General features: G+C 44.4%; 1 protein-coding gene across 1 annotated transcript in view; it reads left to right on the top strand.

Moving 5' to 3' along the window:
* The window catches only part of ISM1 (isthmin 1), a 40,285-nt gene extending 20,691 nt beyond the window's left edge, over window positions 1–19,594 (top strand). The window contains exons 3-7 of the mRNA XM_054290512.1: window positions 1,559–1,777; window positions 11,282–11,549; window positions 14,504–14,647; window positions 17,101–17,190; window positions 19,077–19,594. Of these exons, the coding sequence (XP_054146487.1) occupies window positions 1,559–1,777; window positions 11,282–11,549; window positions 14,504–14,647; window positions 17,101–17,190; window positions 19,077–19,594 (1,239 nt within the window). The remainder of the gene's footprint in view (window positions 1–1,558; window positions 1,778–11,281; window positions 11,550–14,503; window positions 14,648–17,100; window positions 17,191–19,076) is intronic.
* Window positions 19,595–26,537: the final 6,943 nt, after the last annotated feature.

Below are 26,537 nucleotides of genomic sequence, written 5' to 3'. Positions count from 1 at the left end.
TAGCACCGCACACATACACTAAATTCAGAATTTATCTACATCTCACAGATTAGAATTTATCTACATCTGTGCTGTAGATAAATGTATAAAATTACCCTCTTGGCACTTTCAGAGTGTAACTATTCTGGGAATGACAATACAACAACAATATTAATTCTGATAAATTGCTTTTGCTCTTTACAAATAGCGTGCAGTGAGGAGGGTAGAGGAGAACTACCTTCATTTTTACTTGAGACAATTTCACTTAGTCCAAGATTAATTCTTCAAGCTTAGTTTAACTCAGTGAACATTTTTCTGTAATGTGCACAGGTTTTATTCTAACATCCCTTTAAAGGTCAATTTAGAACCTTCTAAGCAAATAATCACAAAATAAAAGAAAAAGCATTGGAGCTGTTATCTATCTGAGAGCTCAGCTAAAGGTATGCTGGGGCTTAATTTGAACCAGGGGAGCTGGATGGAGATGGCATTTAACCAGAAACGCTGGCAAAAATATGCTTCAGTAGAGCCAGAACCACATGTGGCCATTCCACTTTAATTGTGCTTGTTTTAAAAGATAGGTCTTTAACATTTACCCTCTCCATGCTTGCTGTCTCTTTATGAACTGAAAATAAAAACTCCCCAGGCAGTCATACTAAGACCTCAAGCTAAAATTTTTTCAGCTGAGTCAAACCCAAAACCTGTGCGGAATCTACCCCATTATTTTTTTTTTTCTTTTTCTTTTTTTTTTTTTTGTAGCCATAAGAAGATTGGACTTCTGTGCTGTTTTTTCCCCCAAGTCCCCCAGGCCAGTCCTAACCCAGGGAGCCAGTGTTTTGATACTAAATGTGTCTCCTTGGTGAGGTCAAAGGCAGTGGCAGCAGTGCTACTGGTTCAGAGGCAGCCTGCTGCAATGTACTACAAAACCCAGAAGTACGCTCAACAATAACAAAGGCATTAACCGCTGACCCACAGCTTGGTGAAATTCAATCCCACCATTAGGCAAACATGAAAATGAGATCCCAGAGGAAGGAAGGTTCAGATGTTCAAGACCAGAGGAATTGGGTGAGGAACACAGAGACGAGATGGGAGTTGTTGCAGACTGAGGGGAGAGAAGGGGAGGTTGCCAGCTCAGCGGTAGGATCTTTTAATACCATAAATTTCAACATGGCCTTAGCAGTCAGTGTTTTTGCTTAGCTTTGGAACAAAGCAAACTCAAATGATTTAAAATGGATGCCTTTCAGCATTTTTAGGGACATGTTTAATGTGGTACAATTTGGTTTCCCAGGGGTTACTTCAGAGCCTCGTGTTTCTAGGTTTAAGTCTGATGCTTGTGTCCACGTGTAGGTGCTCATCACAAGGCTGGAATGGTTCAGGAGCCTGGAAGAACTAAAGTCCCCAAGTGTGACTCAGTTTTATCTTGTGTCAGCTGGTTACAGATCTGTGTTTCAGTAGTGAGCTGTGAGTCTGGGTGCTGTAAGGCTGCAGCCCCTGGAGGGATGGGGGCTCTGGCAGGACTGCACACACTCAGTTGTCATTATTGGGCCTTGCTTTTCTTCCCCAGAGCACACTGAGTGCAGAGGACCATTCTCCTGAAGACAGTTTCACCCTGAACCCCGAGGAGAGAGGAGAATACCCCAATCTCCAGGCTGCCCACCGGCCCTTTCCCAAGGGGCAGTTCCGGCAGGAGAGCGGGCATACGGCCTTGCAGAGAGATGGACCCAGGTCTTTTCTCCTGGACCTCCCAAACTTCCCTGACCTGTCCAAAGCAGATATCAATGGGCAGAACCCAAACATTCAGGTACAAATTTATGTTAACATCTGACTATTTTATGACTTACACAATGTTATTTTACTGAGCCAAGATGACTTTGAGCCTGGCTTCCATGATGCACAGCCAGAACAATCCATCTCTACAAACAGAGAATCTATATAGTCCAATATAATGTAATACATTATTATATATAAAATATATATAATACATACTTTTTCTCTCTAAGTTAATGCACATATTGCAATTTTTTTCTGAATTTCTTCTTGGATACTGTTGATTGCATAAGTGTGGAGATCAATGTAGACCTGCTTGTGATAATAAACCCATCTTTGTGGTTGCCATTTTGGAGCATATTGCCTTCACTGAAAATAAATGGGTGTTTTAATTTCTGCCTTCAATTTACTGTTGTAAAATTTGTGAACAGATTTGCATTTTGTATACTATTATAAAATGCAACTGTCCCCAAAGGCTAACAGAGAACAAGTATTTCAGTTTCAGCTCAAAATGCATTCTTCTGTATGGAAGTGAGACTTAGAGTTAATTTCCGTAGCAGCTGCTTGTAGTATAAAAAAGTTGTCTGCAAAAAACTTTGTTATATGTTATTCCTCAAACAGTTCTTGGGTTTGGAACGGCCTCTTACAAGCCACTTGCATCTTGAAACTTCAAGGATCGGAAAGAGGAAAAAATGAGTGATTTGTTTTTAATTCAGAGCCTTAAAGCAAAATTGGCATTAATAAGCAGTCTTTTTTAACCAAAACAATAAATTCAAATGTTCTTCTGCCTAATATGTGCTTATAAAAACAATGCCCTAATAGATCTGGTTTTCTGGTTAAATTAATCCCTGGCTTCTTATACTGCCCCAGCCCACAAAATTACCATCCTTTTGATATGTCTAAGAAGTATGTATATAAAGATGTAATAGATCTGCTGGTGAGAGGCCAGCATGCTCCAGAGGGCTGGAGCACCTCTGCTCTGGAGACAGGCTGAAAGAGATGTTCAGCCTGGAGAAAAGAAGGCTCAGGGGAGACCTTAGAGCACCTTCCAGTGCTAAAGGGCCTCCAAGAAGGCTGGAGAGGGACTTTTCACAAGGGCATGGAGTGATAGGACAGGAGAGAATGGCTTTAAACTGGCAGATGATAAGTTTAGTAGTTTTAGCAAGTAGTTTCAGGAGGAAATTCTTTACTCTCAGGGTGGTGGGGCCCTGGCTGAGAGAAGCTGTGGCTGCCCCATCTCTGAAAGTGTTCAGGGCCAGGCTGGATGGGGCTCTGAACAACCTGGTCTGGTGGAAGGTGTCCCTGACCATGGCAGGGGGGTGGAATGAGGTGATCCTTAATACCTCTTCCAACCCAAACCAGTGCATGATTCTTACCCATGACTGGGTGAAGAGAAGCTTCCTCCACAGCATCACTCCCTTGCATTCACCGTAGATGAGCTGGGCCATTAAGAAATCTCACAGATTTGGGGTCAAGGGCAGGTCTAATACTTGACAGGCCGAGGGAGTAAACATGTTCAACATGTGGTGATGGAACACATCTCTTGTGCTAGGAGAACAACTCCAGAAAGCTTTAGGAAAGTATCTTGGCTTGAAAAGTCAGAAGTCTGCTAATGAAGGCAGGAGCCTCCCTTGAAATGGAAAATGTAAATCCCTTTTCTCCAAGTTATTATCATTTTGAAATTAACAGGCTCTCAGGCAAAGATATGGGAATAGGAATAACAATCGTTTACTAGGAAAATTAAACTACAAGTACAATAATACAAAAAATATCAACACTGACAAAGTCAGAATACAACCTGACAGCCTGTGGGTCAGGGTGGTGGCAGCAGTCCTGTTCAATGGTGGCTGCAGCCCTCCTGATGTTCCAGGTGTGGTTCTGTTGGAGCAGGGATCCTGGAGAAGGGTGGAGTTTTCCTCTGAAGGACCAGTGGAGGTGTAGATGGGCCTGGTCTTCCTCTGGGAATCCAGTGGGAAAGGGCTGCTCCTCTGGGAATCCAGTGGAAAAGGCTGGTGTGGTGTCCCAAACCTCAGATTATATCCAGGTAGGAATGCTTGGCTCCTCCCTCTGGGTGGAGCATCTCCCAATGGGATGATGGGATTTTATCAGCCATGCAGTGACCCTCAGTGGCCCATTAACAGCAGGTGGGAGGATTGATTGTGGGAGAGATAAAGAAACCTGCCCAATGAACAGAAGATAACTGCCCCACCCCTAACAGATGGCAGTAGAATACACACCCCCAGTCACATCTTGTGACCTAAGACAGAAGGGAAGATTGGAAGCTGAAGGGACCCCAGATTGTGGCGTGAGGCAAATGATGCAACATCACTATTTGAACAGTGTGTAAACTGCAGACGAGGACAGGAGGAATTAAAAACCTTTCCTGAGTGGTGACAACATACAAAGTTCAGACACAGGGATAAAAGAGACGGAAACAGTTCCCTGGCTTGTTTTCATGGTAACTGCTGCTGCTGCTAAGACCTCTTTTTCCACCATCCAATCTTGGAAATATGTCAGCAACTCTGTCAGCAGTTTTGCTGGACTCTGAGAACTGGGAAGACTGGTCCTGTAAACTGGAAAGGGGCAACACTGATCCCAGATCCCTTATGCACAAGGTTGAGCCCTTTCAGAAAGAGGCACCCTAAGTTCTGCATTTTATTTACTCTGAATTTACTCTGCTTATTTAGGTGAGTAAACAGTGATTACACAAAGCTTCTTTAAGTTCTTGTTTGACAGTCTCACAGCTGGTCAAGCCTCATGGACATAAAACTCCCATTAATTCCTTACAGAGTCAGAGAAAGTTTATTTTTTTGCCTAAAGGTTGGCCTACTCTTTTACGAAAAAACAGGATTATAGTGAATTCTTACTTGTTAAACAGTACTATACTGACCTGAACAGAAATAGAGACACTTGTTGACTTTCAAATTTCTCATCAGCTGTTTGGCAGGTGAAAACAGAATTGATGCTTATTTTTCTTTTTGCACAATGGCTCCCAGATCTGTAAGTTACAATTCTGGGAGTGTTGATTAAAGAGTCCTCCTAGGACTGAGAGGCTGGATAGGAGAAAACAGCCTCTGTTTTAAGATAGCACAATGGCCACATTTTCTTCTCAAAGACTCAAAACCTCTTTTTCCTTCTACTGCATAAACCAAAAATAACATTTTTTAATGGAAATTATATCTGGTAATTAGAAATCCAAGAAAGTCGCATAAAATTCTTCCAAAAAAGCAGGTGGAAAAAATACTCCAGTGAGTTCTCTTCAGGGCCATTTCTTCTCTGGTTCCTGTGAGATGTTGCTTGCTGTATCATGACCTGATATGTGCTCTTTTAGTGATGAACTAAAAGTGAGTATCAGAACACCATCAGAGGAATTCAGATTACCCCAGGTACTGCCATATTTATTAGATGATAATGTTAGTACAGCAGACTGTCTCTAGAAAACCCTCAGAAGCAACAGGCGGAGCTGCAGTAATCCAAGTGACTCTTTGCATACATGACCAGGACAACCCTTACTGGCCTTCCTGTGGTGTTGTAGCCTTGTAAAATCTCCCATCATTTAAACTGGCATTTTATACTTCAGCTGTGCTTCCACACTGGTTGTTGAGAGTAACCACAGTGGGCACAGACTGGCTGCTTGGTTTGGGGTGTTTTGTTTTCTTTTCTGTAATTTTAACGATTCTGTCAATGCATGGAAGACTTCTAGGGTGAGAAGGTGATTACAAAAACTGATTACACTATTTTTTAGTTCCTTTCACAAATGGAAAATCCCTGCTGTCTAGGTTTGCACTTGTCTGACAGACCAGCCAAGGGATGCCTATGCAGACCCTGTAATTGGTCAGGTTACTCAAAGTCAGAATTGTTCTTTCCCCTGAGCAGCAGAATGAAGTCACATGGGAGGTGTACAGGAACCTGTCTGTTTTCCATTTCTGATGGGTTTTTCTTGTCTGTTCCAAACAGCCTCTACAACCTCTCAGCAGCCAACCCTCTGTTTGGAGCCAGATGTTTCAACCTGCAGTTGAACTCTTGCTCTTGTCCCTCACCTTTTCTTTTTATTAGTAGTTTTCCAGGTTTGTGTGCTGAAACAGGATCAGGGAGTGTTCTCCTCTGTTGTGGCACTGCTTTGCTGCTTCCCCACCAGTGCTTGACATCATGGCAAATGAGCAGAAAAGGGAAAACTCACAGAACTATGAAGTGTGGGTTGGGTAGGACCTTCAAGATCATCTAGTTTAATTCCCCCTGCCATGGGCAGGGACACCTTCCACTAGATCAGATTGTTCAGAGCCCTATCCAGCCTTGTCACAGCTGCAGGGATGGGGAGTTCACAGCCTCTTTGGGCAATAAGGGCATTTTGTTGATATTAATGTTCCTCACTGAACTTAGGTCTTGCTCAATCCTCATGACCAATAGAGCTGAAACCCAGCTGGGTGAGCTCCAGTTGTAATGGATGTGTTAAACATTTTGATGAGGTTATGTGCTTTAGGTGAAAACTGCACAGAAACAGGTAGGATTCCTGTTTCAAACCATGTTGATAACCATATTAATTGACAGGAGTGGTTTTACAGCAGAAGAAGTTAATGCCTGCTTGGTCTTTGCCATTTGCCGTGAGGCCTGTGGCCATATTCACCAGCCACACCACTCCTGTGCTGCTCTGTTTGCTGTGTTATCTACTTGTTACCTATTTTCTCTCTTTGATACCTACTGGGTTACTGCCTTCTCTTAGAAACACATCTATGCAAACATACACAACTACAGAGAAACAAGGCTGTGTGATCTGCTTTGAAAAAAGAGCTGCAGGCCTCAGCTCCTCTCCAAGTTAACCCATGGCCATTTCCCTCACCTCCACCTGCATCACAATGTCACTTTACATGTATTTTATTAGATGAACTTTTTAGCTATCATTTATATTTATCCTTTGAAGCTGCTGGTTTCAGTGCATTGGAAAGCAGCACCCTTTTGGTTTTGTCATAAAAGATTCAACAGTGACCAGTCCTACCAGTCTCATCTCCAATTTAGCACAGGAAGAGCCAAAGGGCTCCAGTAGTGCTTGTTTCTTGTAATGCCTGTAAGGTTTAATGCCTTGAGGTAATAATAAAGCATTTGCTGCCAGGTGCAGCACTGGAAGCACAGTGGAGCCTTGCAGGAGCTGGTTGTTCCAGCTGCAGAGCCTTGTGTGGGCAGTAAGTCCAGGGTGCCAAGGTTAAACCCCTGCCAACACCAGAGCTGTGCTGGTTTCCTTGTGCCATGCTGTAACAAGAACTCACTGCAGAATGCAGAATTCAGGGATGGAGCACATTCTTATTTCTGGGGTTCATCAGAGATTGCAAATTGGATTGACAACATCAAATAGAAGTTTCAGGTCTCAAGTCACATTGTCGTCTTTGCTCCCAACAAAGCTTCAGCAACCTTCACTTTTCAAGTCCACAAAACTGTTCTAAGTGACATGACACAACCAGAGCTAAATTATTGCCACTGCTGATAGCATTTTAATTAAAATTATATTATATAAAGCCAGATGTACCATTTCAATCTCATACTGATCTTGTTCCTGTTCTCCTGATATATTTACCTCATTGCTGTCTTACCCAGAATGGCAAGTTCTCTATTGAAAATTTGCATCGATTGCTTGAAAAGAAACAGGATAGAAAGGTTGTAGGATCTGCTGCTTGCACAACATCACAAACATACTTCTTCCTGAAACATAATCTTCTGGTCACTTAGGGCAATGTTTACACCAGCAAAGTGAATTCAGAAACATTGTCTCAGTAAACAGGACAAAGAACACAGAACTTTTTGTGCACTCTAGCAGGCTGTGATAATATTTATCTTCTGTATATTTTTGGCCAGGAGAAAATTGGATGTTGGTGTCTGGACACATCTGTGCATGATACACTTGTTTCATTAGAAATTGCCTGCAAATCTGTTGTTTTAATGTGCCTACGCCAATTGTTTTTAACAGTTTTCAGATGAATGTCCTTATTCCTAGCTCATGCAACCATAAAAGAAGTGGCTTTATTTTAGGTTTGAATACTTCCGGGGATGACTGTGGATTTATACAAGGACTATGTTACCACAGACATTTTGGGAAGCTTGAAAAAAATCTTTACAGTTTTGATAATCACTGGAAGAAGAAATCAGCCTCTAAAACGGACTCCAAGATAGAACTGCTAAACCAGATCTGTTTTTTAATTTTTAAGAGAACATGTTTTTGTTGGAATACTTACACAGTATGGAAGCTTTTCCAGAGCTTCTCTAAACGCCTGGTTTATATTACTCTAGTTCTTGATCTTTATTCTCTAATTCCTGATTCCTTTATTCCTTTTTATAAACAGCCCCCAATATAGAAACTGATCACACAAGTTACATATTTCAGTGCCATGTATGTGCACAAGCATATGTGTAAGTGCAGTCATGGGCTAACACTGTAACTCTATCTGTGAGCACTGGGAAGAACACAGTGAAAGCTCATTTTTCAAAATTTTAGACTGGGATAAGGAAGCAATTGCTCACTGAAACAGCACACAATTCTTCTCACAATTCTGCCCTAACTTCTGGGTCATAGAGTGGAGGAAGGATTACTAGGATTATGCCTCTGGAAGGTACATTAAGCCAAGTCCCTGAAAACACCAAAGGCAATTGAAGTTGGCTTCTGATTTCCAAGAGTGGCAGTTCAGACAATCCCAGGATTCTTTACAGAATTTCTTTCACTGTATGATTTTTATTCCACAATAAACACCTTGGTAATCAAATCTTAAAGGAGTGCAGAGGGGAACATAGATATGGATCAGACCACCACACTGGATTTTGCTTTTGGTGTTTTTGGTTTTTAAATTGGCTCTGTGTCAGGAAACTCATTTTAGAGGCCTTTCTAATAACGTTCCTCAGAGATAAAAACAACTGAAGTAGCTGATTGCACAGATATTCCAGTCTTGGAAGTAAGTTAGTGGCAGCACTGCTGGAGGGGTCTGGTGACACTGGAAGTGTGTGTGTTCCACCTGCCTTTCCTCACCAAGCTCACCAGATGTTTCTCTGTCCCTTCTTTTCCTTAAACTGACTTGCATCATCAATCATTATTTAAAATCAAGTTCTTGTGGTGCTTCAAATCATCCTTGGCTGAAATAATGCCAGTTCACGCTGATTGACTTTCATACAGCTACAGATTATCAAAGCATATGGAGCAATTATCTGTTTTTTGAATCAAAGGGTTTGTTTTTTCCACTTTGCTGAGTCATTGCTCAGAGACTTAGTGTGGTCCTAAAAATACTTGCTGCTGAAGTACTAGAATTGTACTGATTTCCAGGTGGGGAGTACTGAAGCCCCACCACTGGCAGTGTCGGCTGCTCAGTAAGGCCATTTCCTTTCATTTATTGTGAAAACTCTGTTTTGCTCGGATAGAGGTAACAATTTTGAATCCCTGAACTGACTCTGATGTTTTCAAGCTTATGAAATCCATTTTCATTCTTGGTCTGTAGAAACTGAGGTTTAATGAAGTACCCATTCCAATTCCATATTTAGGCTGGGAGTGAAATACCCTTTGTGTAAAGGAGCCATTAGGCTGGCAGCTGCACTTTCCTTTGCTCTTGCTCTTTTCCCAGTGGAGCTTCCTAGTAGCCTCCAAGTTTTTTCATTTCAATGGCCTGGTCTATGGTAAAATGCAAAGCATGAAATAATAGATCCAAAATCTCTTGGCTCCAAAGAAGGGATGTGTGGGCATTGTTTGTGTTTGCAGCTCTGAAGATACAACAGTTCTGCTTTGCTTCCTGTGTCACAGCCTGTGGATCACAGGTAGCTGGGACCTTTTCTTTCTTTTTCTTGTGTGTGTCTTGTGATTTTATTAATAACAATTGTATAAAACTAATCTTTTATGTACAATGCACATCCACAGAGCTGTGTAAATTACTTTTAGCACAGCAATGCATTGTTTCTGTTTTATACAACCTGATTTCCATTGTGTACCATCTTGAAAGGCTGAAAATGCCTCTGTACCTATTAAACATTATAGATAGATCTGACAGTCACTTCTGGTTGTTTAGCCAGCCCAGTGTAATCACTGAACCACATTACCCTGAAACATCAGAGCATTTTATGATCTATCTGTGGCCAGGCAATGCTTGCATGACTCACAGAGCCAGGGTTTCTGGTGGAGAGTCTCTGCTTCTACCTAAATGGCCACCTATATGCACACACAGTATTTATCCAAGAGTTTTACAATTACACATTGTTCTGCACAGAAAACAATAATCAGAGGTTGCTCGTATGCAGAATGATATTGACATTTATGATGTCTGTGAGGGAACTGGGCAGCAAACTCTGAATTTTGGTTCTGGGCTTCTGCTAGAAACCATAAACAGGTTGACCATAACAGGTCATTATGTTCTCCCAGCACGACAAAAGGACCAACTTTAAAGGACTTCGCAGCAAGTGGCTCACTCAGCAATGGTCAGAGGAGCTGCTGGCTCCCATCACTGCCACATAGTGTGGTTTCATGCAGCAGGAACAGCTGGGCTGCTGCCAGAGGGGCGAGACAGATGCAAGCCCAGCAATACCTGGGCTCTGCATCTTGACCTTCTCACACATGGCCTTGCTTATCCTGAGTCAGCCCAAGTCCTTGGAACAGGCTCTGCACACTGGGGTGCTCCGTGCTTGCCTCATATTCAGCCTCAGCATAGAGCACAGCTTTGGTTTTCTTTTTCCTGGTCATATATGTTAGGCTCTGAACACATTTTCCCCATAGGGCAGAGAATTCTGCTGCGAGGGTTTAGGCATGGCGTGTGTTATTATTTTGTGCAGGATTTTTCCTAGCCTTGGTTCCGAGGTCTGATTCAGCAGAGGTAGCAGAAGGAATCTCTCAGCCTCTGCATGTCTCTGGGCTCAGTAATCCACATATGGATTACAACATGCCAAACCCATGGTATTGCACAGCCCCCTTGCCAGGCAGCACCTTGTCTGTCACCGTGATATTTTCTGAAAATTCCTCTTTGCCCAGGATTTTCTCCTGGGAAGCTGAGAAGCCTCAGCTTCTCCCTCTGTTTGCTGCATTGGAATATGGCTTAGACACTGTTTACCAACAGGTGCATGTTTGATTGGTTTCTTGTGAATTGTTTTAACTTAATGGCCAGTCACGATCCAGCTGTGTCGGACTCTGAGGAGTCACGAGTTTTTGTTATTCATTCTTGTTAAAGCTTCTGTCTGCATCCTTTCTTTATTTATTTAGAATAGTTTTAGTATAGTATTCTTAATATGATATGATATGATATAGTATAATATAATATAATATAACGTAATGTAATACGATACGATACGATACGACACAATACGATACGATACGATACGATACGATACGATACGATACAATACAATATAATATAATATAATATAATATAATATAATATATCAGCCTTCTGAGAACATGGAGTCAGATTCATCTCTTCCCTCATCCTGGGGACCCTCACCAACACCACACGTTGTCTTTGCTGTGTGGAAAGTTTTCCCCCTGCCAAAGAGGAGGCACTGACAGGCTGCTCTGCTCTGAATCCCACAGGTTACCATTGAGGTGGTGGACAGCCCTGACCCAGAGCCAGACAAGGAGCTGCAGAAGGAGGGCAGCAGGCCCAGCTGGCCAGCCCCGTCGCCCGACTGGAGGAGCTGGTGGCACAGGTCCTCCACGCTGACTCGCATGAGCAGCGGTGACCAGGACTACAAATACGACAGCACCACCGAGGACAGCAACTTCCTGAACCCCCTGGGCGGGTGGGAGAGCCATGCACCCAGTCACCGGGCGTTCCAGTCCAAGGAGCAGCCAGAGTACGGTGGGTTTGCGTTCCAGGCCTCCCGCGGGCATCCTGGGATTGTCAAAAACAAGCGTGGGGGGGAACGAGAATGGTGGGGCATGGCTGAGATTCAAGCAAAATAGAGTTTTTCAACATGTGGCTTTTGTTCATCAGCTTTCAAATACAAATCTGTGCAAATGGACAAGCTGTGCTGTGGTAGCTGCATTCCACTAGTAAGTCTATAATCTTGAAAATCATACCAGTTATCCCAGAAGAGGGCCTTTTTTAGTCCAACGTGTGCTTTTTTTAAAAAAGTGGAGGAAACAAGGTTTCATATTTATTTTTAGAGTAAGGGTAAGTACAAATTTAGAATCGTGCGGTGGTTTGGGGACCAGAATATAACTATTGGATAAATAAGCAAGATCTGAAACGTGGTAGCGTTTGGTGGATACACAAATAAGATGAGTTATGTTGGTGCATGTGTGGGGAGTGGCGTGTGCAGCAGGAACATTGTGTATTTGTGTGTGTAATATTCTTCCAGATGTGTCATGGGGAAAACAATTGTTTTCAGCTTGTTGTACGAAATAGTTGCAGAAACTAGAAACAGAGAAGAGCTACAGCTCTTCACTGCCCTGACAGGCTGTGACTATCCACACGGGAATGACCCAGGGGAGGTGAGCTAAACTGTGCTCACAGGAAAAGCCCCTTGAACTTGTGTGTGAATACAGATTACTTTTAGTCAGAACAAAGTGTCATGCTACTTTTACCCTGGCATTTCTGTTGTTATTCCCCAGATGTTGCAGAGTGCAGTAAAACAAAGTAAAACAAACTTATTCTTCCATTGACTGACTTGAAGTACTAGAATCTTAAAAATCAAGAGAGAGTTTTTTATGGAATAAAAACTGTGGAATAAAAGTGTGTTTAAACACATACATATGTATTAAATTTTTCGGCCAGAAGATTAAATCTATCCCTTCTTTTTTCCCCTATATTTATTTGTGGGCAGGGTTTATTGCAAAGCATTCATATCTTAGGTAGTTATTCATATAAGTTAATTGTGATAGAAAAATCGTAGTAAGAATTAAAAATAGGAAAATGGGAAGAACAGGTTGAGCTGCAGCTGAAAATCTAACATGGTATATTCAGTAATGTGCTTCATAGTGCACTGTAAACACGAGGTAGATAGATCTAAAAATTATCCTAGAGCTCCCTGCTGCACACCAGAGCATCCAGCTAGCTGGAAACAGCTCCTGGCCTCTTGTCTAACCTGAAAGGCTGTCCAGGAGGATGCAGCAGCAGATCCTGCCCATGAAGGGTGTAGATGTTCCACCCACTGACATGTTCATACCTTTCCTGTGGGTGTCTCTCTCCCTTCCTGCCACTGCCAAGGGCTTTCCCTGCCCTTCCTTGGCCTCCTGTTTGACAGGCATTGTGCCTGATCACCTGCCCTTCCTCCTCACCAGCTGTATGGAGATAAAAGAGTTGGAAAGGAGCTGGGAAGGAGAGCAGGGCCAGGCATAGTGGGTAGATCACATTTTCCTGAGACATCTGATGCCTTTTTTGGGCTGTTGTGGTGCCTGCCAGCTGGCCAATCCCAGAACTACAGGTCTTACACACTGACATTAGCCGTGTTCACACCCACATCCCACCACAGACACCTGATTCCAGTGTGGTGGCTTCCCCATCATCAGCCCTGTCAGAAAAGGAGGAGGAACACATAAGGTCCTTGCCACGAGGAACTCACATCTAGGCAGCTTGCTCTGAGTGAGATCTATAACCTCCCCATACTCCTGGCAATAAATGTTTAATAGCACCCCACAGAGCTGTTGTCAGTCGCTGCATATGGAACAAATCAAGTTACGTGTTCTGCTAACCAGCTCAGGAAGCCCACAGACAGCATGGCCCTGGGGGAAAGTGTGTAGCACAGAGGCCAGGCAAGGCAGGGATCCTCCCTGGCTCTGCTCTAGCTCAGGTACTCTGCCCTAGAGCTATAGAGCAGGGCTGCCTCTGAGCCACTGAACCAGGTTTTGCTTTGCTGTCAGTGGCGGTGTAACCCAAAGGAGCTGCAGCTGCAAGTTGTGATCACACTAAAATATCTCCTGTAGATTGCAGGGAAAACCATTAAGCCAAATGTTCCCTCAGCTAGGGAGGCCGGTGGGGAGGCAAGAAAGCTGGGACAGGTTCATGGGCTTTGTTTGGTGGCCTTCACATGGTGGGATGTGCAATAGTTTACACAGCACACAAAGGAAGCTGGTTCTGAAGGGTTTAGGTACTCACAGCGCATCAGCTTTTTGTTTTGGTGTTCAGTGCCTTTGGCAGTCTGCCAGAAGAAAACAAAATCATGTTTCTTTTTCATAAGGTTCCTTCTAGTAAATAGTCAGATTTGATGTTATTTAATAATTCACATGAAACACTAAATATTGCATGTTGTTATTGGTGCAAGAAAAGCATGCACTTCCCTGCTCTCATAGCAATATTCCTGAAATATTCAATATTCTGTTTCCCGTTCAAGGGACTGAAAAACAAAATTGTGATTTTCACTCAGGACACTGAGTTTCCCATAACAGGCATCTTGCCCAAAAACTGAGTACTGTTGTATGCTTTGAAAAGACGAAAAAGAAAACTCAATTTATTCTTTGCCTGATGAGTCTGTGGTCCACAAACACATTCCTGTATGCAGGGAAATGACGTGAATAGATGTGTGCTGTTAGTTCATGACCGAGCTGTGCAGCTGAGGATCCTCAGCGGCCAAAAGGTCAAAAGAGAAAGGAAATATTTTTTCAAATACTGTTGCGTGCATTTCCCTGAGGAGCACCAAGTGTGAAAACCATTTAAGCAGCAGCCTCGCGCCTGGCACTCGGCCCCGGCTCCAGGTAGAGACATCTGGATTCCATTCGTGCTTTGCCTGCTTAATAAAAACCACCACACAGTAGTTTTTGGGCAGCAGGAGTTTTGTTTCCTCATTTCCTCCCTCTCATTTGTCCTGTGAGCAGATTACATGGACGGTGAGGGTGACTGGAGCCCCTGGTCCCCGTGCAGCGTCACCTGCAGCAGCGGCAGCCAGAAGCGCACCCGCTCCTGCGGCTACGCCTGCACCGCCACCGAGTCCCGCACCTGCGACAGGCCCAGCTGCCCAGGTGGGAACCGCCCCTGGAACTGCTGCCAGGGGGAGCAGGGATGGGTGGAAAGGGGTGGAGAGGGCTCTCTGCACACTGAGCCTGGGGGCTGTGTGCTCCTTGGCAAGGTAAGGGTGCTGGCGGGATAAAGAGATTTTCAACGCCGTTTATTCGTAGTAATGATGCACTGCTAGATGCAGTCCTCCATCCCCTGGGACTTAAAAGACATGTATAGGCTTTCTCTAGGTCACGGCAGTCATTTTTGTGCACGGGTGTTTTATATTCTAAAGGGTGTGATCTACTCCCTTGAAACAAATTTGGAGCTGTTTTAGGATTTCCAACTGGCTGTGCTGTTACTTCAGTGAGCTCCTGTTTTGCTGTGAAGGGGATGGCATTGCTTGCATTGTGAACAGGGATGAAGAGATGTATAGTTTTGGCTTGAATATATTCAGAAAATATGGCCAAGGAGCCTTGCCTTAGCTCCTACCCATTCACAGGATTTGACATTTTGAAGTGTCCTCACCAATCACGCACTTACCATCTTCACTTTGGCAAAATCAGGGCTGAGCATTCAAGCCTACATCATGAAAATTTGAAACTGCTATGGAAAACTGGTTTTTAAATGTTGCTGTGTGTTTAAATTTAGACCAATTTGTCATGCAGTAGCTGCCACAATGCAGGGGATAGGTGCAAGTTCATTACTTCCCAAGATCAGAGAGAAGTGAAAACACAAGTCATGGTGGCATGCATTACTCTCAGTTTACTTAATGACTCAGAAAGGCAGAAATTTTTAAGCTGGAGGTCAGGCTTTTTTTAATGGGAAATAAAATGTCAGCAGTGCTGGAGAGGAGACTTAGAAGACTTGGTGAGAGAGTTGGAGAGAAGTTTCTGACTAGCAGATAGATCCATGTCTCCATTGCAAAGCAAAAACTGCAAGGCAGTTCAGGGAAAAATGTTTCTGCATGCTCTCATGCATCCTAAAACCTCAATAATAAGGAGTAATTCCAGAAGAAAGCAAGTAACCCCCAGTTGTATTCTCTAGTATTTATTACCAACTAGCACCAAAAAGTGGCAAACTTGAAAGAATATATTATGTCATACAACAGACCTCCAATGATCAGCAAGCAAAATATATTCACTCTTTGATGCTGTGCTGACATTTTCAAAATTACAAGGTCAAAGCTCAGCTTCTGCTGTTTATAATTCCAGCAGTGAATTACTGCCTTGTAATGGGTTCTTGGGTATCTATTATTCTACATCCAGTGCTGGAGTTACGGCAAAACTCTATGATAATTTTGTTGAAAATTGGCCTGAGGCTGTTTTGAAGCTTTGCAAGCCACTATTATGCCCCAGTTCAGGAGATCAGGAGAAAGTTCATTGGCAAGAAGGTGGGTGGTGAATAGACTTCATTATTAACCATGTAGTTATCACATATTAAAGATCTTTCAGTTCTCTTTAGAGGCCTTTAATTCAATAGGGAAGAAAGGGAAAAAAAAAACCTTAAAACCTACTTGTATTAAGCCTACATGGCACAGAAATGCTGGGCACCTCAGTAGGCTGAACTAAAGCAGCAATAAAAGGATGTTTGTTTTGGCAAGATCATTTTTCTGGCAATGTCTGTGTCTCTCAGCTGGTAGCAAACAATTAACTGGAGGCTGCTGGTAAATCCTGATATGTTGAGATCCTGATATTTTATTTGGCAGCTGTAAGTGATGGGGATGGAATTTTTTGAAGAGGTTGGTTATCTCTTGCCTACTCACACCTTTTAACCGCCTGGCACTGGGAGAGACCAACAAGCATCAGTCTTCTTGGAACAGCATCATTCTGCCTTGAGAAATGATTGCCCACATGCAGGGATGAGCTTCCTCACCTGACTTCAGCCCTGTCACTCTGTTTTACCTTATTAACACCTGTCACAGACATTTTTTCATGAAAATCCTTTCATTAGGATTTTTTCCTGCTGAGAAGCTGAAAGGCCTCAGGAACAAACTGTAAACATTGATTATCTGCTGCTGTGGAATGCAACAGGTGCATCTGTGACTGGCCCATGTTGGATGTTTGTAATTAATGGCCAATCACAGCCCAGTTAGCTTAGGCTCTGAGACACAAACCTTTATTATTCATTCCTTTCTATTCTTAGCTTAGCTAGCCTTCTAAGATGAAACTTTTCCTTCTTTTCTTTTTAGTATAGTTTTAATGTAATATATATCATAACAAATAAAACCTTCTGAACATGAAGTCAACATTCTCATCTCTTCCCCCAACTGAAAACCCCTGTGAACACCGTCACAAACGTCACAGGTTCCTTGGTCATTATGGTTTTAAAAGAACAGTCCAGCAGCAGCTTCAGAATGGTTTTCTGCCCAAACAAAGCACCTTGCAGAGGCTGGGGAGGAAGGGGAGGCGAGGAGGCGGCTGGTTCCATTGTGTTTGAGTGGGGAAGCAGCAGCAGCACTAACTCATGTTTGTCCTAGGGATCGAAGATACCTTCCGGACCGCTGCCACAGAAGTGAGCTTGCTGGCAGGGAGCGAAGACTTCAATGCCACCAAACTGTTTGAAGTTGGTAAGCAGCCTAGTCAATCCTTCAGTAACAGACAAGAGACTTCCTTAGGATTTTCTTAGTCCTGTGGGATCGAGACACTTGAGTTTAGCATTTAGTAACAGCCGTTTGTTATCTTGCTCACGTTTGTGATCTGAAAATTTGCTTGGGTCAAAGAATCTTTCTCCTCTTAAGTTCTGTGCTCGTTTCATCATAAAAGGGTTATTTGTTGTCCTAATTCAGAAAAGAGCTGTAAGACTCCACAGTAATGAATGGGGGGAAAAATCAAACACTCTTTATTATTTTGATTAAATAGCCTCGAATGGAAGACCCTATAAAAGCATTTTCATTTCATGTAAAAGAGTACAGCTGTCACATCAGAAAAATTGAAAAAAAAAAGACAATGACTTTTATGAGCATGCATTGCTTTTTCTGTGTGCTGCAGTGGTAGTAGCCAAAGCAAATTTATAGGGCATGGCTTGATTCTGAACTATCTCAAACTCAGTCCAACATCTGCAATGTTACACTGGATGCTGGATTAATTGAATAAAGAGTGTAACCCAGCACCTCCCTACTGTGGGAGAGCAGAGCACAATAGTTAATGACAGCCAGGGTGAGACTCTTTAAGGAGATAGAAAAACAGGACACAGATCACTAAGTAAATATTCTGCAAGAATGTGTTCTGTAAGAGTTTTAGGTCCCAGTTAGTTTCTCTCCTGCAGAGTCCTCTTCAAGTAAGTGTGGAGCAAGATATGCAGGTGGTTTTTGACAGCCCATAGGATGATATAGACACCTTAAATAATGTTTTAGGCAGGAGATGTTTACCTGGATTCTCCCAAGAGTCTTGCAAAATAATGAAGTGCTGGTATTAAATTTGCTACTGGTCTACAAATCTCTTTAAGCCTGGCTATACATCATGCCTCTGGCACCATAAACTCCTGCTGATGTACAGCCACCCTGATCTTTTGTCACATATGTCCTTTCAGAACCTGGATCACTTTTGGCTGCATTTGCCAGATAAGATGTCAGTCTCCGTGTTTGAGATATTGATGCTTGAAAAGTGAATATCAAATAGAAAAAAGTGTTTGCTCTTTAAAGGAAGACTGAATTAGGGTCTAAAATGTACTTCAGAAAGAGTAATACAGGCCTTGCTTGCTATCTTGGAATCTCTAGCGTCATCTGAAACTTAATCCTTCATCATCTGACTGCCATTTTTACTGTTGAGTGTGTTCTGACTAAGGGTTCTAACTGGAGACTGGCACCAAATCACTGTGATTTCCCTTTTTCTGCTGCTTACCAGCCCATGGTAGTGTCTCTTGTGCCTCATGGGGATATCAGTAGCTTAATTAGAATTTGCCAGGTAGAAAAAGTGTCACAGATTCCTAGGGCCTGGTTCTGCCCTGTAACTCAGACTAGCCCTGAAGTCAGTCACAGGTGATTTCTTTATCTGACAGGACAGCACAGTGGTACACTGTGGGCAGGGCAGCAAACTGTGACTGCCCTTTCTTTCTGCAGCAGAGCACTGGTGCTGTGTTGCCATAGGACACGAAATAACACAACACAGACATGCAGCTTTCTGATGGTAAAAAGAGAACTTTTAATTTCTTATAGATTTCTAAAAGTGACAGTGGATTAGAGGGTGACAGTGCCACCTCTCCAATGGCGCTGGACAAACCAACAGTTTATTAAATTTCTCTCCTTCCATAAAAGAATGCAAAACAATAAGTTATTTACATAAAGTGTGTGAGAAAGTTCATTACAAGAACATAAACATCAGAAGGCTTAGAAAAACTTTAAAAATCAGGGCAACACTGCTGAACAGCTACACTTGACTCAGCTGCTATCACTGATCACACCAACTGGGATGCTGCTTAATGTATCTTAAGTTTCCATTTCCTGCCCTGAAACAGATACTGATAGCTGTGAGAGATGGATGAGCTGCAAGAGCGAGTTCCTGAAGAAATACATGCACAAAGTGGTCAATGACCTCCCCAGCTGCCCTTGCTCCTACCCCAGAGAAGTTGCCTACAGCACTGCTGAGATCTTTGACCGGCTCAAGAGGAAGAACTTCCGCTGGAAGGATGCGAGTGGTCCGAAGGAGAAGCTGGAGATCTACAAGCCCACGGCGCGGTACTGCATCCGCTCCATGCTGTCCCTGGAGAGCACCACGCTGGCGGCACAGCACTGCTGCTACGACGACAACATGCAGCTGATCACCAGGGGCAAAGGGGCAGGGACACCCAACCTGATCAGCATCGAATTCTCAGCAGAGCTGCACTACAAAGTGGACATCCTGCCTTGGATCATATGCAAGGGGGACTGGAGCCGCTACAACGAAGCGCGGCCTCCCAACAACGGGCAGAAGTGTACGGAAAACCCCTCAGACGAGGACTACTACAAGCAGTTTCAAGAAGCAAGGGAATACTGAGAAGATTTTCCTTTTCTTCTGATGCTAAATAGCATTCGTTTCCTGGATGCCAAAGAACTGGTGGTGGCTGCTGCACTGGCTCCTCGACAGGGGCCGGTCAGTTCCTTTCTAATGAATGTATATAGTTGTAATATAATAATACATGAGTATTTTTCACAGTGTGTGTAATTTATAAGCACATATCTCTCTGTCTCACACACACCTATTTTTGCATACAGACATACATAAGTCTTGTCCTGAAAGGATTTTATACTGCAATAACATTTGTGTAATAATGTGCATTTCATTTTATTTCCCATCTGTAACCTAATGAAGGGGGTGGGGGGTAGCTGCCATCACCATCAGGCCCCAAGGCCCCAGCTGAGGAGGCACATACTTAAAAGTTGTTATAAACAATAGGATTGAAGAATGTACTCTTCCATATGGGAATGGTTTACAAGATTAATGCACCTACAGCATCAGTTTTCTCTATAATTGGTTTCATGACCAGTCATATCTAAGGAGGGAAGAATGTTTTTTTGGAAGGGTAATAGTCAAAAGTGAATATAGAAAATCCCTACCTATTTTTCCTCTTGGAATTCTTCCTGTTACCTTCTAGCTCAGGTATTTGCAGTCCACCTGGGGTAGGCTTGCAGGAAGATGTAGCTGTGGTTTTCCTACGGGCCAAAAAATGTCCTGGTGCAGTGGTTCTGCAAGAGTTCCAAGCAGCCCCCTCCTGGAGACATCTCTGATGCGAAGCTGCAGTTGCTGGGGCTTCCAGAGCAGCTGTGAACCTGTGAACTGAGAACTTAAGTCTTTGGAGGAGTGAGGGCAGAGAAGGAATCCATATCAAAGGACCAAAAAGATCACAGTTCCTTCCCAGTTTTTTAATATGAAGAATGTTTGGATCTGCTTGTTTCTTTCTTTTAAGAAAAGGAAGTTTATTATTTTAGAGAACAGTAAAACTGGAATCCACAAGTTCCCTGGGATGAAAGATGCAACAAGCCCTTTTTCCCCATTTTTCTCATGCTGAATGCAGTGTCCTGCAGCAGAAGCTGTTCTTTAAGGGAAGCTTCCTGGGAGGAACTACCGGTGTCTTAAAGTGTCTTAATTTTTAAAAAAAAAGCTAGCATTATTTTTGTAAAGTATTTATTGAATTGTAAGAATGACTCACATGTGGGATGTATCTCTAAGATAAAAGGTTTCTGTAGATGGAACTTGATTTCCAAGAACACAACTGTTGTTAGGCAAAGATTTTATTTCCAAATTTTTATAAAGTGCAAGTTTACAAACTGTCATAAAGCAGCTCATATCTGCATTCTGATGAAAGATTAAAGTTACACCCTGGGTAAATAAATACTTACAGTTCCATCCTGTGAAAGACTGCCTTGCTGCAAGTCGGTGTGTTCATTTGGAAAACCGAGGCTAAATGTCACTAGAGAAATGCCTATTTTGGGGTTATGTGGTCTGACACACATTTATGGAACCTCACACAGAGTTACAGCCAACCGGCATCGCCGTCAGCCCGAGCTCAAAGATTCAAGACAGACATAAAAGGCAATTCCCTCTGCTATATACAGGCACACATAGATGACATTTAAGGTCCCTTCCAACCCAGACCCTTCTATGGCTTCCTGTAAATCCTTTCTGTGTCTCTGTTGGCCTCTGGGGCGAGGTTGATTGCGAGCTCACAGACGGAGATGCGCGTGGTGCCCCTGGGCAGGGCCTGCTCTGTGTTGGCCAGCCCAGGTGGTGCCAGCCGGGGGTTCAGAGCCAGTCTGGGCCGTGCACACCCAGTCTGGGCCATGCTGGAGGCTGTGCCAGCTCTGCTGGGCTGCTCCAGGTCTCCAGGAACGCGGCGGTCCGGGCAGAGCCGCCGCACATCTGCGCCAGTGACGGCTCCGCTGAGGTCACCTCGGCAGCTGGAGAACTTGGCCAAGGCATCCGAGCATCCCACATCCAGGCCTGAGCTGGTGGGGAGGACGTGGATGTGTTCTAGCACAAGCTGGTAGTAACAAAACATGGTTAGTTGAGAAAGAGGGTAAACAGAGGGATCACCCCTTATTTTTTTATAGAAACCAGATTTTGTAAATGCTTGCAAGGTCATACGAAGGCGCCACTAGCTCATGGAGCCAGTTAAATTGACAGCAGATGGATGAAAGGCACAAGGAACTCCAGGATCACTTCACAGGGAAGACAGGTATTTTCAGGGAGAAAGCTCTGCTTCTTACTTCACAATGTGGGGGGGAACAATATTCTCAGGTTTCTCTGGGAGAGAGATGAGAGCATTGGTCACATTTCTTGAAATATAAAACACATCCCTGTCCTTTGTTGGATTAGTAAATTATGGTGCTATTGAGAAATGCTACTACACTATTAATACAGAACATAGCACATAAAGTGTCGGGGAAGAAGGAAAATTATTCTAATAAATGAAATGACGCACAAAGTTTCACTCGTAATTTGCCAAGGCTGGAAACTCTGAGGGAGCCAAATAGCTTCTGATAGGACCTACCAGGTGTTTCATAGGAGGAGTCCTGGAGAGCAGATTGGGATTGTCTGTTCTCCCAAGTAACAGTCTTTATTAAAAGCAAAGTGTCCTACTTCATAATAAATTATGATCCATTCAGAGCCGTGCTGCTTATTTTATTTTATTTTCTGTTTTCTTTATCTCCTTTCCAGTGACCAAAACTGTACATCAAATACTTTTGTGTAGTAGACTTTAGCAAGGAGATTGAGGTTACCACGGCCAAATTCAGCTGCATCTTTTAAGTACAGAACTCTCCATATGAGAGCAAGGCCCAAGGAAGCGTTTGTGGCTCACATTCCCAGGCACAGGGCGGTGGTGAGGAGAAGCTGTTGTTATGTTTCTTACGTTGCCACAGAAAAGACATATTGGAACACTCAACCAAAGACATGGGGGGGGATTGAAACAAGCATAACTGAGCAGGGAAACTGAAACAAGGAACCAGTCAAGTCATCCAATTTATTTTTAACCCCCGATCAATCAGCAGATACAGATTAGAGCACGGCTTCTGAGTCAAGTTGGTGGGAATGAATCAAGCTGGCACAGCTGCTGTGAAAGATGTGTGGAGCAGTGCCCCAAGGCAGCCATAAATGGATTGAATTGTACCTTTGATGGTTAAAAGGATGAGTGGGCCTGGCTTCACATTGCCCGGACAGCTGCTGAGCAGCAAAATTCCACTAACATAACCCACAGTGATGCACATGGGTTATAGGACAATATAGAGAAAACCAGAACCATGCACACGTCCACGAATCCCCACAGCCCTGCATTAGTTACCAGCTGCTTTTCCCCCCTTCTGCTGTGCAGACTGGTTAGCACTGTCAACACAAGGCATTCTTTGGAAAAATGCTGGTGAGCTCGTGGGGCTGCTCCAGATACAGCCATCACACTGAGGTTGTGGGGCTGGCTGCAATGAGCTGCTGATGCACCTGACACATCCTAGTGGGGCCAGCTGAAGGCAGGAAAGGGGGAAAGTTACCTTTTCCTCTTGAGGAATCTGCCCTGCCTGAATGGCAGGGCCTTAATGCCACGGTGTCTTATTTGTGGTAAGGAGGGAAGGCAGTGAGGAGGGAGAGCATCAGCAGGAAGACCACCAGAATGAACATGACACTTCTCTCAGCAAACTGGAGTGTCTGTGTGTTGCCACCTGGCCCTGTGACATTTCTGTGCCAGCTGAAGGAGTGTGTGTTTTTCTGTCACCAATTTCCCGCTTCTTTACCTTTGTAACTTGCAATGGAAAAATGTGTGGGCAGTTTCCATTATGCCTGTGCTGTTTCAGACAAATTAAGGGGTTGGCTAAGAAATCGCTGGTTTCATATTTCATACAGAAAACACACACATGCTTATATTTATATGTCTATGTAAATTAATTTAGGATATCCTCTAGTCATGTGCTGTGCAGCAGTGCCTGCAGGAAGGGTCCCAGAGCAGAGCACTTCCTTGCCTTCTGCACAGGGCATAAGGCTATTTTTGCACTTGCACAGGGGGAAGAAGAGCCAGGAGGATAAAATGGCAGCAGTCACTCTTCAGCTCTGCCCCTTACTTTATGAGTGGCAGGTTTATTCATTTTTCCTTTTCAGCTGCTCTGCTAAAGCCACAGAGGCCTTTTATGACCATGCTAATTTTCTATCAGTTCAGGGAGTTATAAAGTTTTTCTTTATTTATTCTCTATCACAAAAAGGATCTGGGAGTGGAGGGGGATTTTTAAGCATACAGAGAAACTTTTCATTCGGTACATTGCACAATTTACTAGGGGTTCAGAATGTTATATTCTGGAAGTGATAGCAGTATTGCACAGGTCAGAGTGGCCAAACTGAGCACAGCTAAGCGTGGGTGGCTCTGGTCTTCAGAGAAGTGCTTAGATAATATTTCCTTTATAAAACTGGGCAAACAGCATTACATGTGTTAAATGTCAGAGCTTGCTGTTTATTATGGGTCTGACCAATGCTTTGCTTACAGTGGAACAGTGCTTCACTTATGGATTTCAGGAGGACTCTGGTAAGACTCTGAAACATGCCTGGAGCAAGAGACAGCATGTGCACACCATGGTGGTGGATACAGGATGTGAGTCAAAAGGTTTGGGGAGCAGAGAAAGTTTGGGAACCAGTTCCCAGTCCAGGCACCATATTCCAGGCTGGCTCCTGCCTCTGCACAGCTGTGCTTAGCCCATTTGCTGTGCTTAGCCCACTTCCTTGTCCCCAAATCCAAGCTGCAGCCAATCCCCTTTCCACACTTCCCAGGGGCAGCTCTTGCGGGGATGCTGTTGAGCCATGAAGCACAGAACTGGGACACAGCTGGCCTTGGAAAAGCCCCATCTGCCTGCTAGGGCTCCGTGAGCCGGGCAGGGAAATGGGAGAGCTGCAAATGAGCTGCACCATGCAGACACAGGGATTCCTGTTTCCCACTGCTTCTGGCAGAGTTTTCCACCAAGCACTCAACAGGGAGCACCTTCTAATCACAGTGCAGCCTGGCTTCATACACCTCCTGCCTGCCAAAAATGAGGGCAAACCTTGAGCAGCCTTCCAGCACTGCTGCAGCTCCTGTTACCTCAAAAAGGACAGGGGATCCAGCCTGGCATGATATCTCCATCCAGGAGTCAGCTCCTGGAAGCAGAAGCACAGCTCCATCTCATGTGCAAATGTCCCAGCTATTCCAGTACAACCAGCAAATGACAACTTGGAGAGGCAGCAAGGTCTGCCACTACTGCCCTGCAGCAGTAACCACATCTGAACACTCTGAATTTGGTGTATCAGTTCTCCTACACATCTCTGCTCTTACAGCCTGCCTGGGAAACACCAAGAAAGAGTGTGGAAACAGGAGAAGTCTCTTTGGGTTGAGAGGATGCAGTGACAGGAATGGGAGGAACCTCTGGTCAGTGTGGGGAGGAAAGAACAGTGCATTGAATTACAGCATGGCCTCATTAAGGGTGATCCCAATTTAAATCAGCCTGTGGATAATGATATCCTGAAGGAAGGTGCTCTCAGAGAGGGACAAGTCGAAAGGAACAAAGCAAGACTTGAAAAGGAGCTGAGCAAAGAAAACACAGCATCTATGTCCAAAGCAGGATTTCCCTTGCCTGGCTGTCCACAATGGAGCCATTCCCCAAATATTTCACCGTGTGTTAAATCACCACTAGGTACACAATCCCAGAAAAGCCCAATAAAAGGTGCAGCTGGTAGGTGTAGGGGAAGGAAACATTCCTGAGCTGTTTTCCAGAGTGACAGCACCCATGGCCACACACTCGGAGAGGCCGCAGTGTCAGTGGTGGCTGCACCACAGCTCCCAGCTGCCCACTGCAGCCCCATGGCAGTGGTTAACCTTGACACATAACTGCGTTTTGCCCTTGCCCATAGCAGCACAGCTCTCAGTACTCCTGTAATTTAGTGTGGCTTTGTTCACAAGGCCAAGCCCCTCGCTCTGACCCCCAGGCCGGCGGGTTTGCCCCCTCCCAGCACCACTGGCAGCACAAGGGGGCACTGGCTTGGGTCTCCCTTCCCACAGGAAAAGGGGGACCTGGCCTCCTCTTCCCAGCACACAGACAGGAGGCTCCAAGCCACTGGAGCAGCACAGGCTGGAGGTGGGGAGGAAGCTGACTCAGCCTCAAACACAACCGCATCCATCCCTGCTGGGGTGGGTGGCCTGGCTGGAAAGGCTGGGATTGCCCCATGGATTCCCTCTGTGAGCCAGAGGAAAGGCAGGGAGCTGAGTGTGCAGCACTGGTGGGGAGCCCCAGAGCTGTGCACTTTTAGATCCGGCCGTGTGCCAGAGCCAGCACTGCCAGTCTGAATCTCAGTCCTGGCGTGGAGGCAGCACCCAGAGAGCCACACAGGGAGCTGGGCCCAAAGGAACACATGGAAGGAGAGCCCAGCTTTGATGTCTAAGTCACTGTCAGGATGTGTTTGGTCTGCATTTGAAAGGAGGTGAGGCCAGACAATTCCAGCTTTAGAAGAGGAATCTGCAATGCCAGGGAATCCCACAGGATTATCTGCTCCATCTGACACTTCCAGGCTGGCAATTCTACCATGAGCTCTTGAACAGAGCTTGAATAGGGCAGACCAAATTGAATAGAAACTGTGAGGTTTTTTTCTTCCCACGAAGATCCACCTATTTCTCCCACAGATTGCCTTCTGCAAAACTTCCCAATGCTTCCAGCAGATGTAGAGCTGCTCTCCAGCATCTTCAAACCCAGAGTCCTCTAGAGAGAATCATGGTTTGTGTTGGAAGGGAGCTCAAAGCTCATCTAGTTCTGCCCACCCACAGCTTCCAGTGCACCAGGTTGCTCACAGCTCCATCTAACCCAGCCTTGAAAAGTTCATTGGCAGCAAAACTTAGAAGGAAACAGCAGCAATGTGACTTCCCCATAGCTCAGTCACCACCATGTCACTGCACCCCCAAAAGTGTCAAGAGCTGCCAGGCCCCTTCTGAACCACCAATCCC

This window comes from Melozone crissalis, unplaced genomic scaffold, assembly GCF_028551555.1.
Source record: "Melozone crissalis strain CALT ecotype California unplaced genomic scaffold, PUWL_Pcris_2 ptg000081l_1, whole genome shotgun sequence".
NCBI classification, from domain to species: domain Eukaryota; kingdom Metazoa; phylum Chordata; class Aves; order Passeriformes; family Passerellidae; genus Melozone; species Melozone crissalis.
The sequence above is the reverse complement of the archived record's forward strand: the minus strand, read 5'-3'. Positions and strand labels throughout refer to the sequence as shown.